Consider the following 15,077-nt stretch of genomic DNA (forward strand, 5'->3'; position numbering starts at 1 on the left):
TGTTCCAATATGCCGACAGTCTCTCATTGATAGAATACCACTATCCCGTGCATAACAAAGGAGCTGACAGCTAAGGAGTTCCCGTGAAAGACAGATGCTATGTTATGCTGATCAGTTCTAGGAAAAAAAAAAATCACTCTGTGAATAATTCAAAGACATTTTCTTTTGACAACATTTAAAAGAGCGGTGGCATGTTTATAACATAATTTAGGAATAACAGCTTCTAAAGAGACAAGTTACTGGCTCTTGCATTTCTTGGGCTATCAATTATCTGCTGACTACGCTAACAGGTGTACAGGTATAAAATGGCAGATTTTTATTACCAATTGGAACTCAAACATTTTAAGTGTGCTACAAGTACCTCGCACAGCTAGGAGAAATCAAATTATGTTCCCATTTACCCTGATGTAAATCTGGAACAATTCCATTTATCCCGCAGCCTATAATTAGTGTCACGTACTGTTCACCAGTTTGCAGCAATTAAAGCCTTTATCGGCAGATGCGTTTTTAAGACAATATGTTGCATTCATGTCAGAGTTTATATGTAATAAAAGAAGAGTGGTAAGAACAGAATAAGACCGTTACCAGTCGAAAGGAGCGTAAAACAGACAGGTTTCCCATGCTGGACAAACCCAGTTCCATCAGGCTTAGTATAACAATTATGCTGTCAAAAATATTCCAGCCCTGCTGAAAATAGTAGTAGGGGTCAAGGGCAATTACTTTGAAGATCATTTCTGCTGTAAAAATCCCAGTGAAGACCTGCAGAAAGAAAATAGGAAGTCCAAGTAACTTTTCAAGCATAATTCCTTGCTTGCAGACTTTCTACTGGTACAGGTGAATGCAGCAGAAAGCCAAAACCACTTCACAAGCAAATGCTTTATTTTTCATGGCTGATTCTTAGCACTATTACATCTTTGTCTAGTCATTTTATAACAGTATTTGACACTGCTGGAAACCTACAGTGACATCTGAATTCAGGCTCTGGATTGGAGCACAGATTTCCATCTCCTTCTGTCATCTGAATAATCCCAGTGGTAGAAAAGAAAGTGTAAAGGTGCCTTTTATAAAGGTTAAATCTATTCCTTTCAGTGGAGAAACACGAATGGATGGAGTGGGTGTGTTAAAGGGGTATTTGGGTTGTAGTGTACCTGCTGTATTATCCCTTTTTATTTTGTTATTATTATCAATACCAGGGTAATGCAAGCCTCCAGTCATTCTGAGGTTATTGCTGGCAGTGAAGGGGATTAGTAACTCTAATTTGAGTCCTAGGTTTTTTTGGGGTTTTTTTTTTTTACAAATAGTCACAGCAATTTTCTTTTCACAGCATCTTGGGAACACATTGCTTATTTATGACCCAGTTCAAATGTCATGCGGTAGAAGTTCTAATTGGAACATTTTTCTTTAAAACAACATATAAATATTACCTATAAGGCAGAAGGAGAGGGAAAGGGAAGGCTGCTGACAGCAAATTTAGTTTTAACACATTCCTGCAAAGTATCTCAAAGAATCAGATCTCGTTTCTTCCCATGGCCTCCTTAAGCACCAGTGGGCATCAGGTTCTTCATATACTGTTTTATTTTTGTTCCAAGTCCCCATACAACATGCACAGAGCTTTGTGTTTCCAGGGGAAAAAAAAAAGCAGCATTTATATATTAAAGCACATGGCTTTTTTCAAAAAAACATCCAGTATCAATGCACTGTGTAGGTCAAAAAAGAGTGGGAATCCAGAGCTCACGCATCACTAACATATAATCAAGGAGCTAAATATTCAGGGCAGTATCCTAGCAAAACCAATCCACTCTGATCAACAAAGATGAGAAACCCTTTAAGATATGGAAAGGAAAAGTTAAGATATATTATATAATTAAGATATTATGGAATAAAAATAAGTGACCATAGCCTGCATTTGAGGAAAGCTTTGCGATTCTTCAGGAATTAATTCTTCCAAGCTGACATTTTACACAATTCCTTATGTGAAATACCTTCTCTTTCTCCTCAGGAAAATAACAAATTGGGCTGTGACAATTTGGACTGTCATCCCATCACTGTAACGTACTGAGAACCCAACAAAACATCCTGTCTCACATTTCTAACCAGCCAACAATTTCTGAGTCACTGTGGTCAGAGATACCAAAGGAGTCCCACCAGAATGCTCCAATTTCCCTTAGGACAGAGAACAAGACAAAACTGGATGTCTGTGAAATTGTGTCCAGGGGACTGCCTTAAAAACCACGATACCACGCTGCGTACATTATGCAACCATCTTGCTGAGAAATGACTCAGGAGGATCACTTTCTTTGCCTGAATCATTTTAATCAATAGCCTTCTGAGAAGGAAATGTCACAGTAAGATAGCAAAATGTCTGAGCCTTCCTAAAGGCATTAGGAATCATGTACGCGTACCAGCTGTGAATTTCATATGGCAGTTGTCAAATTGCCGGTACCTGGTGCACGGCAACTGCATGTGTACAAGAGGCTGGATGCTCAATACAGTAAAGGCTGGGAAGAAAACAAGTAACATAAATCCCACTGGTGCTAAATATGCCACTGCTGAATTGGAAGACTTTGTCTTTAAAAAAAATCATTTCACCTATTTAAGTGCTAATATTTCATAACGGTATCTCTGTAAAGGAAAAAAAAACTTGGGAAAATCTTCTATCTGCCTACTTTTTAAGCAGTGGCACCATGTAGGCAGATGAACCATGTTAAAGTTGTACATTTGCTTGGCTGGGCTTCTGATCGCATTTGAAAATGCTGATTCCTGTAGGTGATGAATTAAAGGAGTCTGAAGGTAGCAGCTGCTGCTTGAAGTAGATGGACAACCAGTAAGAGAGGTCTCCAATGCCTGTCAGTGAGCAAAGAATCACAGAATCCAGATTCCACTTTTAATCTTTCATTTCTCTCAGAAACAGTTGTTCTGAGGAAAAAATACCCAAGATCTGCCCTTTTTTAATATTTCCCTCCCCTCTTTAATGCTAGTGTAATCACTCAAAGAGGGTTAGATGCAATGAGAAGGCGACAGCCAGCCAGTGTGGGGGCAGAGGAGGGGTCTGGTAGTCTGCGGCTTAGGGGACACAATCACCTGGCAGCCTGCCCTGGAGCTGGAACTCCCTTTCCTTTCACAGGGGATTGCAAAAAATGTCAATTTTCATTACAAATGACTTTGCAAAATCCTCCACAAAATGGAATTACCTTCCTCTGACCTGCTCTAGTCGCAATCAATCCAGTTACGAGGGGGTTTAGTAAAGCTGGCGAGGGGAATCTGGGACAGATTGGCCTTTCGCCAACTCATCCTGGGATCTCAGGAGAAGGGGAGCCCCGTGCCATCAACCTGCTACAAAAAATATTAATAGGCTGATTTGCTTATTTTACACTTCAGCACAAAGAGAAGAATTAGCTCTACGGAGTGCTGATACACTCACAGTGAGGTAGTGATTTATTTTACTCTTTTTTGCAAAATTTTGAATAGTTTGCTTTGCAATTCCTTCCCTTGCTGGTTGTCTCTATTTCCTTGTAGGCACTGGTAGAGCCCTGCTCATCACCGGCAGGTCTGCAGGAGCTGTGCTGGCAGTAGGGATGCCAAGGGCTAAAGTTTCACTGCCCGTGGTCTATAAAGGGAGAAGATGATCTGCCAAAAGCAGCACAAGGAGAAAACATGTTTAGTATCCCAAGAGCCAGAGGAGGAAATGGTAGCATTGCCACATGCTCTTGTGGACATTGGGTCTGAAGGAATTTTTTTAAGTCTTCTTAGAAGGCCACAAATTGTTGAGCGACAAGCAAGGCTGACTGCAAAGTAGAGCTGGATGCACTCCTGGGAGATGACTTTCTGAGCAACCTTTATCTACTGCTTTCTGCAGAGGGCAAGAGCGCGGGTTTGAAGCAAGTGAGACCCAAACAGATTTTTGCTTAGCACAATGGAGGGAGATTTGTCAAGACAGAGTAGCGGAAAAACTGACCACTGATCCCACAGCCTAGAAGAAGAACCTTAACCTGCCCAAGGAGGCCCAGAGCTAAGAATAACTAGGACCAGGTAAAGAAAAAAATGCATATGTGATGTACATCATATTCTAGGACTGATACAGCTCTAGTATTGCTGCTACCTACGTAAACCTGCCAGTGCAGGATGGTTCTCATTAAAGGCAGACATCACTTCCACAGTGTCTCTGCATACACCCACTACAGTCAATAGTCACTACAGTCATTGTCCTCCAGGACATAGTTCTCCTTATCCAATAGTCTTCAAAATATCACATTAACTCTGTGACTTTAAAAATAGACAGAGGCAACCAGCTTTGAAAGAGGCTGTAAATATCTCAAGTTAGGCAAGTCTTCAGTTTTATAAAATAAAGGACTTTCCTCATCTTTGCTATGACATTCCCAAATCCAAACTTAGCATCGTCAACAATCCAGAGTACTCCAGACATACTTATTGGATCCTATAGGATATCTCTGCTACTACCACTAGATTTTAGGGACAATTCCACCATGCCATAACTAGATGGTATGTGCCTTTTCCTATACAGAAATTTCTAAATTTAAAGGGGTTTTAAACACCATTTTAAAACAGTAAAACATGATAACTTTTAAACATAAACACAGAAAGATATTAGAAAAACCTCCCATTTTGTAGTAACTGCAGAAATTCAGTGGCTGTCTGGGTTAACATATTCTACCATATCACCTCTGGAAAGGTTTTGCTGCTGTCCCTGAAGCTTGGCTATAGTTCTGTTACTCTGCTTCTTCTCAGAAAACAATTCTATTCCAGCCAAAACCATCTCCAAAGTGCAGTCTCTGTTTCCTTTGCAGGTCTCTCCCTGGTTGCTCCAGCTTGCACATTAAGTGATTCCCCTAAAAGCATCAGTCATGCTTTGCTCCATGTCCCCTCTGTCCTGGGGTTTGCATGGGATCCAGCACACACAGCTGGACAAAGCAGGGAGGTACATCAGGACATAGAGGATCATCCAGCAAATGTACCATAGGCATCTTCTCTCACATATATCTCCATATGCTCAAGCACCACTTGATTTCCCTGCAAGATCTTACCTTGTTTGCTTCTCTAGGCTTTTATTTTTTTAAAACTTAAAAGTCACTATTCATCCCCAAGAACTGAAGCATTATCTTTGCTTTACCAGAAATCTCAAATAAACCTCATGAACCTCTTATTTCCTTAAACAGATGTAAACTAGAAATCTATCAGGAACAGCCAGGAAACATGGCTTTAATGGTTATTAACAACATTAGAGTATGATAGTTTAATAAGAATAGACCCTTGTCCTCCACACATTTCTCCTCATCCCTAGAAAGACATGACTTTGTGGACTTGACATGTCATGGGCAAAGAGATGCTGACAACATACCAAAACAGGCTCTTCCCAAGCTGCAGCCAAAACTTGAAAAAGCAGGAAGACGACTCTTCAGGTTCATGTTCACTGCCAGTTCATGTTCACTTACCAAATTGCCTATGTAAAGCATGTGGTCAAACTCCTTTGTCATCTTGTAGTGCTCCAAGGCCATGAAGAGCGTGTTCAGCACAATGCAAAGGGTGATGGTGAGGTCGGTAAATGGGTCCATTACCACAAACTTGACAAATTTCTTGATTAAAAGCCAAAGTGGGCAGCAATCCCAAATGAGAAATTTAACAGCAAAGTGGTTCCAGCAGGGAGGACATTTCTGGTGTGATTCCTCAAGCTCTAAGTCACAAGCAGTAAAGTAACAGTCAATTCACACTGAGTTATAAGACAAGAGAACATTTAAAATGACTCATAACACAGAGGAAGGCCCCTGAATTACCCCCAACTTTTTTTTTTTTTTTAGAATAAAAGTATTTCTCTCCTAACAGGCTGGCAAATTATGCACTCGGGGTTTTTTGCCAGCTGACCTGCACTTAGCAGACAGTGACCTATTCTGAAAGTAATAACCTCTTAAAAGTGTCACAAGCAAAAATGGAGAATCACACTAAATATGTAAAGTCTAGTATTATATATAGGCTCAGACTTTTACTCTGTTTTCCATTTTGGCAAGTTCAAATGGGTAAGAATAAAGTACCTTCACTTAACTTAGGTTGGAATTCTTTTTTTTCATTGCCAGGTCCCATTTTAGAAGTAGCGTAAGTAATACCTTTTAAACAGAAAGAACTTAAATCCAATATTTAAAGCTAATTTAAGTGCTTGAGAGCCAGAGTATCACTGGTTATCAATAGGGTTCTGTTCTTGATGTGCAATCCAAAAAGGCATTAAGCATCTGTTTTGCTCTGAAAGGCCCACGTACAAAATCAGAGGAGAGCATAAGTCAGTTTGAAAGCACTGCTAAAGCTCCAGTGTGCTTTTTAAAGCTGCTTTTAAAATATTACCCGAAATACAACGTTTATATGTTCATTTCATTTGAGCACAAAAGAAGGGAAATAGCTTCATAAGTATAATTTGTGTTAAATGGTAAAAAAGAAAAGCCAAAGAAGACAATTAATGGCTGGATGATAACGATTAGCTGAATTCCTTAACGCTTTCCTTAGTACTGATTCCTTTATGGGCATGGAATGCTGCATAACGGTTTTAGTCTATATAATTAGAACCTGCACTGATAACAGGAAAACTTCAGCCAAGGCTGTTATTTCAATCAGTTTATAAACAGCCTCCTCTCTTTAGCCAGGATGCATTCTCGGTGCATTTTCCTTCACCAGACAACAGAACTGTGGTATTATGTGTCTTCTAGCAAGCTTTCAAAATATCAGATGATGTCCCTCATGCACAGGTTTTGCACAGACATCTACACTGATCTGAGATCTCTGGGAAGTGAAATTGCCCCCAAGAAATAACTATGTCTTTCCAGCATCCAGAGGGTAATGCAGGTAAGTGCCTAAAGTGATGTGAGAACTATAGAATCATAGAATTGTAGGGGTTGAAGGGACCTCGAGAGATCATCGGGTCCAAGCTCCCTGCCAAAGCAGCTCCCTAGGACATATCACTCAGATAGGCGTCCAGGCGGGTCTTGAATATCTCCAGAGAAGGAGACTCCAACACCCCCCTGGGCAGCCTGTTCCAGGGCTCTGTCACCCTCACTGGGAAAAAAATTTTCCACATGTTGGTGCGGAACTTCTTATGTTCCAACTTGCAGCCATTGCCCCTCGTCCTATCCCCACAGAGCACTGAAAAGGGGCTGGCTGATTCCCCCTGCATCCCCTGCTTCAGATAACTATCAGAACTATCCGAACCTCAAACAATTTTTCCTGGAAACCCACCTCAGTGTAATAAAGACTTTGGGGCAGTCACTTCCTAAAGGACCTAATTTTCTAGGTACATCCAGAACACATTTGTCTCCATCCATAATCAGCTCTAACCAACCCTGCTTATTTTAGTGTTATTAATTTTAGGACCTTCATGATGGACACACATCAGGTATGTGACTTGTGTTCTCTAAGGCTCAACACTTGACTTTAAGTCCAGGTTGCTGCTGAGAGGGGTAGTTTCATCCCCTTCAGCTACATGTTACTTCTCCTTTTGCCAGTTTTTGTGGTCCTGGACCTTCTGGTGAGCTGGTTCTGCTCACTGATTTGGTTGAAAACCAATTGCTTGTACAGTCAAATCAAACTGCAGAAACACAGCAAGGGGAGGAGAATGATGTGACCACCCTCTTTTGGCAGTGATGTGGCATTAAATTGGTCTAAATCAATCAAGAACCCACATCCTTTCCCCACAATGAGTGAGCTTTAGAAGTCACAACAGACTTAATAATCTTTGAAAGACATCTGCAAAAGGAAAAGTAAAATTACAATGGTTTGGGTTTTTTTCCTGCAACATCATATTAGGGTCTTTTTTAAGTGTTCAGAAAAACACAATAAAAGTCTGTGTTGGAGGTAGTTTTCCTCTTATTTTTAAATGCAATCCCCCCAGATTCTTCCTTGTCTGCAAGGTTGTGCGATGTCTGAGAGAAACAGACAGATGATGACTACCCAAGAGCCGAGACCAGAAACCAGGTAACTAAACAGGAAGGGATTTCTCGTCTGGCTGTTTCACAGTTTGGCACAAATCATACAGCTATTATTATAGCTAAAGCCTGTGATACATTTTATTCTGATTTGACACTGCTCTTGTTAACAAGTATTCAATTTCAATGACTAATCAAGGTCTGGGAGTTAGAAAACCTTTGGTAAGGATTGAAACAGCTTTCTGCTGTATGAGGCTAAAAATGTACATCATCTGAGTTACCCTAGGCTTGATGGTCTCTATTTCTGTGGCAAAAAGTAATAGAAAGTACCACCAAATGCATAAGTAGAAGTCCAGCTCAGGTCTTTCAGGCATTCTTAACATAACAGAAAGAAGCAAATCCATCAGAAAAACTAATTGCTAAAAACCCTATAGAAACCAAATAAATCTTTGCAGACTACACTAAACACTGGGATACACAGAAGTAATTATTTGCCTATTGAGAATACAACTCTTTATTTATTTAAACATTTACATATATATATGTGTGTTCTGGCCACAATACTGCTGAATGTAGACACAAGGGATGGTAAAAAGCTGAGGAAGAAGGGCTTTGTGGTTTCATGCTGGGCTGGCTCCAAAGAGCTAGGTCCAGTCCCTTTCTGTCAGGCATCTCCCAGATAAGTCCCTCAGTCTTTCCTAGCCTTCCTGTTCATCAGCAACAGAGAGAATAAGGCTGCAGGGTAATTCAAAATTCCCCTTGCTCTACACTGTGTTCTCGACAGATGGTTTCCTATACTCTTAGTTGCTACATCCTCTCTTGTCCCAATTTACTATGTAGGAGACGTGAGGAATTGCAAGAAGCCTTTTGATGCTGCATTTAAAGAGTCTAGAAATGTGATGTCTTGCTAGGAATTGTTGTCTTGCTGTCAATAAATTTGAGAAAGGGCAATGCAAAGTTCCTATGTATGGAAAGACAGTGAAAGGACATTTCTCTGCACCTAATGAGAAGCCTAATGAGCAATGGAAAAGTTTGCTAAGAAATATTTGCATGGAGAAATGAGCCCTTTGAGCATCCTTAAATTTCATAGTGGGATTCAAACACCCACCAAATTGTTGTATCCCACTAGCTGTTCTGCAAGGAGGAGACTTTCCTCCTCCACTGCATGGGAGTTATGTACATAGTTGGTGGATGCACACACCAGGCTCCACATCAGCTCCAGAGAGATGAGATATAAACGTATGTACATATGTAAATGCAACTTGCTTAGCTCTGTGCAAATCAGATGCCATGGGGGCACAAAATGTTACCAGATCTGACTTTGATGGCCAGCATCTTGTCAAGATTTTTACAAGTCCATGGGAAAGACAGTGATGATGTTGCCTTCTGTTAGAGATTCACCTGTATTGCATGGGCTGCAGAAGTTATCTATATGTTGTCTTCTTGCAAAATATTAGGGTCTTTTGTGTCACTTTGTTCCTGACAGTCAACACACATATGGCTTCAAGTTGAGGAACTAAAGATGTGTCTTACCTTCCAGTGCACTGGTGATGATGCTGACAGCGCTCACTGCCCTCTGCCTCTGAAAGGGTTCGTCTGAGTGGTCCACCGACGGGCGGTGGGGCATTAAAAGCTGCTTCTTGCTTGCCTCATCCGAGGGAGAGGTCTGCTTAAATAAACACATTGGATCAGCAGAATAAAAACAAGGCAGATATGGGGTAGCATTTTCAAAATTGCCTAAGCACTGCTTTTTCCCATCTGAGAAGTCCAAAGCTCACTGATTTCCCCAATTAGACACATGCTGATGGCACACTGCTTTTGGAAAAAAAAACAGTACTTTGAGCAATTTTGGAAACTTTGCCCTGCCCTTTATTCTCATGGAAACAGGTGAAAGATGCAGGTGAAAATACAGGGACGCTTCTGATGCTGGAGAAACAGCAGTGCTGCTGTACCATGCTCTTTGCTTGTGAAAGAAGCTCTGCTTAATTACATTAATTATTCCATTATTTCTGAAATGTGTTAACTGTTTAATTATACTGCTCGAAGAGGAAAAGGGGCGTGGGTAACAGCTCCATTACAGGCCTCTGATATCATACCAAGCAAACTGACTCTTCAACACATGGTTTTTTTTCTTGTTCTGAAACACTGCCAAATCTCAGGAACATATTGTCATTCTGGTGATCTTTGGTGTCACGGATTCTGAAGCTCTGTAATTAGGGAAGAATCTCAGCTTCTTTTTTCTCAGGAAAAATAAGAAATAACACAAACTGTCTAGTTCTCATGTTTCTCAAGGAAAAGCTTAAAAAATAAAAAAGAAACCTAAACCCAAGGAAAAAAATAGCAGAAAAACAGAACTCCCAAACTGTCTTTATTTAATGTTTCATTTTAAATTAGTTTTATTCTTTTTGAAGGCTTGGGTTTCTGAAGTCAGGCAGAAACAGAGTATAGCTGCAGACACATACTCTATTAAATACTTAATATTGTCATCTCGCAGGAGCAAGATGTTAAGACTTTTATTATTACAAGCTCCCACTTCATACGGAGACAAATCCTCCTCACTTTACTCCCCCAGCTCTCCCAGAGTCAGAAGGAAATGTGATGGTTAAAGTGGAAGTATCAGAGAAAGCTAAGTTCAGCACCATTCTTGGTCTCAGACGAGACACTCAGACTCCCAAAATAAAAAGTTTTAACAGTCCCTGTCCTGCTCCTCCAAGTATAAAGGCTGAGAGGTACAGAACACTATGTAAGCAAGAGAGATGTACTGTGAGATGTGTCCTGATGGCTCTTGCAATATAGTTCAAGGAAACATGAAAAGAGAAGAGATTGCTGTGAAGGTGTAAACCTCTGGTTTATAAAGATGTCCGAGCAGCTGCTTTTGCTTCTGCATGGTCAAATGAGCTATAGGAATTCAATTCAGTCTTCTGGATCTTCTCTCATCACTTGGGTCTGGAATGCTCCTAACCAGCCTGAGCAGCACCCAGGATGCCAACTGAGACCTGCCATGGGCAGCAGCTTCACAGCTTGGCTGTCTGTGCCTGGGACATGCACCCAGAGGGACTCTGTATCCCTCCTCTTGGCCATTTCTCTATTAAGACTGTTCTTCAGAAAAGGCAATTCCATGAAAATGGCAGGAGAAAAGTGCTGAAGCTCTACAAGCTGTCTTTCTGGAGTGTGACCTCTTCAGGGCAGGGGACATCCCCTTGTCAGGTGGTTGCAAAGCACAAAGCCACTTGGCCACTGGCTGACACTGAAAATAGCCAGGATACTGGTCCCAGGTCACTTCAAAGTACTGCAGTTAAAAATACCAATCACTGCAAGACCAGAGAAGAGCAAAGACTTTTAAAGCAAGCACTTAAAACATTAGCTAAGCCAGGAAAGCAGCAATGCTTCAAAATGGTGGGAGTTTTTATATATATATATATATATAAAATGTTCTCTTTTGCTAAAACAATCAGCTCATTGTCCATTGAGCTACTGACGCAGTCATCTCGAACGGAGAGGTGTAATCAGAACCTATTCAAAGAGACTCCTACTTGTGCACAGCATAACAAGAAAACATTATATCCTTGGCTCCAGAGCTGGGGAAACCAGGACTGGTATTTCAGATGCATTAGTTTGCTTGATTCCCTTCACGTCAAAAACATCCAATAAAAAAAAAAAAACCCAAAGAAACAACAAATGTTTTATTAATGAAGAAAGCATCTACAAAATTGCATAATCATTCGCACCAGTTTGGAGTACATAATAAATACATCGGACTGGAAAGAAATAACTAGACAAGGAGATAAAAAGCAGGAGGGAGACTAATTTCTAAGTAGAATAAACTAAAAAATTAAAAGCAAAGGGAAAAAAAGCCAAATAAAGCCCAGCTCTTCCAAATCCCTCTGTTTCTAGAATGAACCATAAGGAAACTTCGAAGGTCAAATTCCTCTGAATGATTTCTTTTCAAACTGTACCATCTTCCCATCCCATCTAACCCATCCCCAGAAGTATCAGTTTTCTGCTGTCAAAAAAGATACTATTTTCCTATTCATGCATGCAGAAGTGCTTGCAGAAGTTATGGGTTGGTGGCCTTTATCTGACAGCCACCTTTTACTCAAATGTGCAAAGAGAATTCACCACAGAGGTAAAAAGTTGAAAGAAAAACAAAGATTCATTCCTCTTTTTTTTCTTTTTTCTCTTCATTCAGCTAAAACAGGGAAAGTGCTATATCCAAATGATACAGGTTTGACATATCCTTCACCAAAAAAATAGCAGGGAATTTTTTCCCTGAGCTTGATGTGGTATTCCCAACCCCAACAAATTTTTCAAGTCACTTTATTTTTCTTTCCATCCCAGAATCCTTAATTCTGCCACCTATGTCACAAGAAGGGGTCTCCAAGACATCAGGAGACCTGTTGTAGTCAAGGGGATTATTTTCAATAATCCCAAGGGACTTTGGACTTTTTAGCCTAGAGAAGATTGAGGGGATCTTATCAGTGCTCTTAAATACTTGAGGAGTGGGTGTCAGAAGAATGTCGGTCTTTTCTCAGTGGTGCCCAGGGACAGCACAAGAGGCAATGGACACAAACTTGAATATAGGAAGTTCCACCTAAACAGGAGGAGGAACGTTTTCTCTGTGAGGGTGGTGGAGCCCTAGGACAGGCTGCCCAGAGAGGCTGTGGAGTCTCCATCTCTGAAGACATTCAAAACCTGTCTGGATGCTGTCCTGTGCAGCCTGCTTGAGGTAATCCAGTTCTGGCAGGGGGTTGGACTAGATGATCTCCAGAGGTCCCTTCCAACCCCTAACATTCCGTGATCCTCTGCTATTTCTGAAGGAGATATGTACATGGCTCCTTCCTTCCCTCATCGCTGGAGGGGTGGTGTGATTTGTTGCTGGCCCTCACTCAGACCACATGCTGCCATGCCCACCCAACCAGCTCCATGTTCCCCCACTGGAGCAGAGCCCCAAGCCCACTACTCCCTGTCAGCAGCTCAGAGGCTGGCACACAGTGGGGATTCATCCTCAGAGCTGGGACATGGTGTCTAGCAGGCAATGTATCATGTGCAAGTAACACTCCTCTGCTCTTGCAGGAGGATGTGGTGGTCTCTTTCCCAACAGAGTAGTACATCTACCACATAGTCAGCTTGCCAGTTGATATAATACATATTTTCAGGAAAGAAAGTTTCCATCCAGATGAACTGCTTAGAATTATTGATGTTACTTAAGGAAGTTTATGAGCCTTTGTTCTTTTTAAACAATAGATATAGTGAGGGGGTTCATTAAATTATTTATTTTAGTGCAGAGATAGCTAAAATCACACAAGGAACTGGCAGCTTTTGCAGTCTGAGATAGAAAGCAGTTCCAGGAACTGGACAAACAAGGCAGCATAAAGGCTGTTATCATGCCAGAGAGAATATACACAGGCACAGTTATTCACCGTACTTATCTTTCTATAGAAATTAAGCAAAAATAACAACGGTCCCTACAGTTATGCAAGAAGTCTCTACATGATTCAGATGAGAAATCACAACGGAGTTAAAACACAGGCACCTCTGGCAGGACAAGATCATTTGTGTTGCTCTCTGATTGACTGGAAATGTTTGTCCTTTGGATTAGCTAAATTCTATAGGGATAAATATACTATTCAGTAATTTACATGTAAATGAGGATGCATAACACTGCAGAATTATTTTCTTCTGAGTGCCTACAGTCCTAAGCTATGTCAAAACTGTGATGTGAAGATGGGCTTACACATGGCAGCATTTTAAAGACCACATTCGGGAACTGGGACAGGTTTAATTTTCCTCTTAAAGTAAAAATCTTTTCAAGCATAAAAAGAGGTGGACAGGCCACACTATGAACAATGGGCCCAGTAAGGCACCAGCACAAATACTTAATGAGATTGAAGGTGACCATAATAGCAGAATAGAAGGCATTTAATTTTGTGGATACTTGATTATTCAGAGAGATGCACTGTAAACTGAAACAGCTTGTAATATTTGTCTCAAATTGGAATGATTTATGCTTAGGATGTGTTAAAGCAGAGTTTGAAATGAGCCGAAACTAGAGCTGTGGTGACAGCTCTCTATGTGACAGTGGGCTAGCTAGCTTCTGTCCCAGTGACTTGTTGGTAGCAAATTTTTGATGACTTATTTTGCAGACCTTTTTCTGAAATTGCTAACACTTTGTGTTTTTCACCAGTCCTGTGGCAAAGCAAGAAGAGGGAAAGAGAAAATTTACCTCGAGGTGCTTTTAGGGTCAACAAGAAAACATCAAACCAATGTGGTCAGCAAAGTGCTTTATGCTTAGTGAGAAAAAAAAAGCCAAGGTCCTTATAAACATATATATAAAGCAAAAAAAGCTTTATAAAAAGATATATTCTAATTCATTAGTTTGGCACTTTGATAAACAGCCTGGCCTTTCTTAAGGGCTTGTTCCCCAGTAGTTTTCACTCCTGTCAAGCTAGCAATACTTGGCTTTTCTAGTTTCTTAAAAGAAAAAAAAATATAAATATATGTGAAAACAAGAGGAAATTCATCAAATGTTGTATGTGCAAGAGGGAGACCTCAGGCAGCTCCAACCTCCACCAAAGCCATGTCCTGAGTGTCCCTGCTTCACTGCAGGGAAGCTCTGGTGAGTGATCGAGAACAAATCAGTGGGGATCACCAGCTATCAACCATCTCCTCAGTCCTGCGTCCATTTCTCTGACAATTCTAATCTCCAGAATAATTGGAATGTCAGGCTAAACCAAAAAAATCCTGTGCTATACATGCAGACTTACAGAGAGGGCTCCAGTTGGCTTTAGGAGGCAAGAGGGGATGGTGTCTTTTTGTTTTTTAACCCTCAAGAAGTTCTTGACAACCACAGACATCTTACTCATCCTCATCAGATTCCCATGGATAAATTGACCTCCAGATAACAGCTCATTAACTTAATCCAATTCTGCTCAAACAGATCAATACCTTGTGAAGGGAGATGTTATTCCAAACTCCTAAACAACTAAGAAACACCAAGACACAGCAAAGCAACGCATAGCTACAAATAAATACTATAAGAATGCACAGAAACTTTGCAGTGTGCCTTGAAGGTACTTACATAATGTATAGACTTTCTGTAAAAAAGGCAGAAGTCCAAATTCCCAGTGCAACAATCAGCAGCAGCAAAAAAAAAGGTAT

General features: G+C 40.7%; 1 protein-coding gene across 4 annotated transcripts in view; it reads right to left on the reverse strand.

Moving 5' to 3' along the window:
* SCN5A (sodium voltage-gated channel alpha subunit 5) overlaps positions 1 to 15,077 on the reverse strand; it is a gene marked incomplete at both ends in the record, with an annotated part of 175,248 nt that overhangs the window by 94,910 nt on the left and 65,261 nt on the right. For 3 of the 4 annotated variants that reach the window (XM_084260115.1, XM_084260114.1, XM_084260113.1), the window contains 3 exons: positions 586 to 759; positions 5,451 to 5,689; positions 9,453 to 9,585. In XM_084260115.1, the coding sequence (XP_084116241.1) occupies positions 586 to 759; positions 5,451 to 5,689; positions 9,453 to 9,585 (546 nt within the window). Of the gene's footprint in view, positions 1 to 585; positions 760 to 5,450; positions 5,690 to 9,452; positions 9,589 to 15,077 lie in introns of all 4 variants that reach the window. The other variant, XM_084260116.1, reaches the window with a different exon arrangement.

This window comes from Gallinula chloropus, assembly GCF_964237585.1.
Source record: "Gallinula chloropus genome assembly, chromosome: 2".
Classification (NCBI taxonomy): Eukaryota; Metazoa; Chordata; class Aves; order Gruiformes; family Rallidae; genus Gallinula; species Gallinula chloropus.